A 2054-nucleotide genomic window follows, 5' to 3' on the forward strand; every position below is an offset into this window, starting at 1 on the left:
CTCCAATCTTCACAAAATAACCAGTCACAGACCTTTTAGTTTAAGGGTAGGAGGCCCAGTCTGCATCACTGTAGGCACTCACTTTATTATCTGAGCCACTAGACAACAACACACCTTGACCTAGTTGTCCTTTCACACACTTTACTACTCTGGGTGTTGCCTCCTTGTGTGATATTTTAGGGTCTTAAAGGAACTGACTGAGTGTTTGAACACAAAAGCCTGTGTCTGGCCTTGTCATAGTTAGATACAACAACTTGCCAATCAATTTTTGATAGGCAACTTGATTTGCTAGTGGATCATCAGTAGTCTATCCTTGCTTAACATGCTTATCAAAATGTCTAGATATTAGCTTGATATTGTAGTCCATCGGAGTAGCTGTAGGCTTAAATGCTGTTAAGCCTAGCTCAAATAGTAATTCTAAAGCATCTTTTCTCTGATGCATCAATATTTCTTTGTCATACCTTGCAAATTCTATTCCTAAGAAGTATCTCAGCTTACCTAGATCCTTCATCTTGGAGTTTTGGTGTAGAATTGTCTTGGTCTCTTCTATCAGCTTTAGGTTGTCTCCAGTGATCATATTATCAATTTACACTAGTACAAGAATGACGCCTTCTGCTATCTTTCTGATATACAAGGATGGATCATATTAACTCTGAATGAAGTGAGATCTTACCAAGACCTCTGATAGTTTGGTATTCCATTGTCTTGGTGTTTGTTTAAGGTCATATAGGGATTTGATTAGTCTACATACTGCATTCTCTCCCTGACTAACAAATCCCTGAGGTAGGTCCATGTACACTTCATCATATAGATCACCATTTAGGAAAGCATTGTAGACATCCATTTGTTGGACACACTAGTGTTTTCTAGTTGTTGTAGTAAGTAAAGTTCTCACTGTCTCCATCTTCACAATAGGAGAGAATGTTTCTTGGTAATCAATGCCTTCTTTTTGTCCATAACCTTTTGCTACTAATCTTGCTTTAAATCTCTCAACTTCACCTGAGGACTTATACTTTACTTTATATATCCACCTGCAACCAATAGCCTTCTTTTCTTTAGGCAGGGTAACAACCTCCCAAGTGTTGTTAGAATTCAAGGCTTCTATTTCATTCATTGCTTCCATCCATTTAGAATCTTTGCAGGCTTTAGAGTAGCCTGTTGGTTCAACAACACATGAGGTGTTCATAACATAGCTCTTATAGGACTGGGAAAGTCTATCATAAGACATATGATTTGCAAGAGCATGAGGTACCTTCTTTGTGTTTTTGGAAACAAAGTCATTCATCCATGCTGGTGACTTTCTATCTTTAGTTGACTTTTTTTGATCCTGAGATGCAGCTGGTTGAGATGCAGCTTGTCTAGTGGTAGGAATACTCTGCAGTTATTGCTCTAGCTGAGTAAACCCTTGGTTTCTACTTGACCTCCTTTGATATACCTTGGTTATGGACTGTCTGGGAGTAGGTTCACTTGGTGGTAGCTGCTCTTACTGATTGTCTGAGGTAGTCCTTTAAGATGAGACATGTATAGGAATCTGTATGATATCAGTAGTTATTGGATATTGATCTTCTAAAGGAAACACATGTTGAGGTGAATGAGGCTGCTTCTTAAGCTCCTTAAAAGGAAATATTTCTTCCCTGAATGACACATCTCTACATACAGATTAAGTGTTAGTAGATAAATCATACAAAACATATCCCTTTTGAGTGATAAAGTACCCCATTATGATGCATGTCCTTGCTCTAGACATGGGCTTATCATGGTCATTCAGTACTTTGGCATAGCACAGGCACCCCATTACTCTGAGATGATCACAATTTGGCTACTTACCTTATAGTTTATTATAAGGACTCATAAACTAAATGACTGGCTAGGCAACCTATTGATGATATACACTGCAGTTAGAACATAATAACCCCATAACCTTATTGGAAATTTAGCCTGAAATTTGATAGCTCTTGTCACCTCTAAGATGTGTCTGTGTTTTCTCTCAGAAATACCATTTTTCTGAGAGAAATATGGACATGTAGCTTGATGAACTATACCATGTTCCTGGA

The 2054-nt window shown here is 38.1% G+C and overlaps 1 protein-coding gene across 1 annotated transcript; it reads right to left on the bottom strand.

Annotated features, from left to right (window-relative positions):
* Positions 1-895: 895 nt before the first annotated feature.
* Positions 896-1285, bottom strand: LOC124890934 (uncharacterized mitochondrial protein AtMg00820-like; the record flags this gene model as incomplete). The annotated part of the gene is made up of 1 exon (XM_047402779.1): positions 896-1285. A coding segment is annotated over exon 1 (390 nt), but the record flags the coding sequence as incomplete, so codon positions are not given.
* Positions 1286-2054: the final 769 nt, after the last annotated feature.

Source organism: Capsicum annuum, unplaced genomic scaffold (genome assembly GCF_002878395.1).
Source record: "Capsicum annuum cultivar UCD-10X-F1 unplaced genomic scaffold, UCD10Xv1.1 ctg27172, whole genome shotgun sequence".
In the NCBI taxonomy this organism is placed as follows: domain Eukaryota; kingdom Viridiplantae; phylum Streptophyta; class Magnoliopsida; order Solanales; family Solanaceae; genus Capsicum; species Capsicum annuum.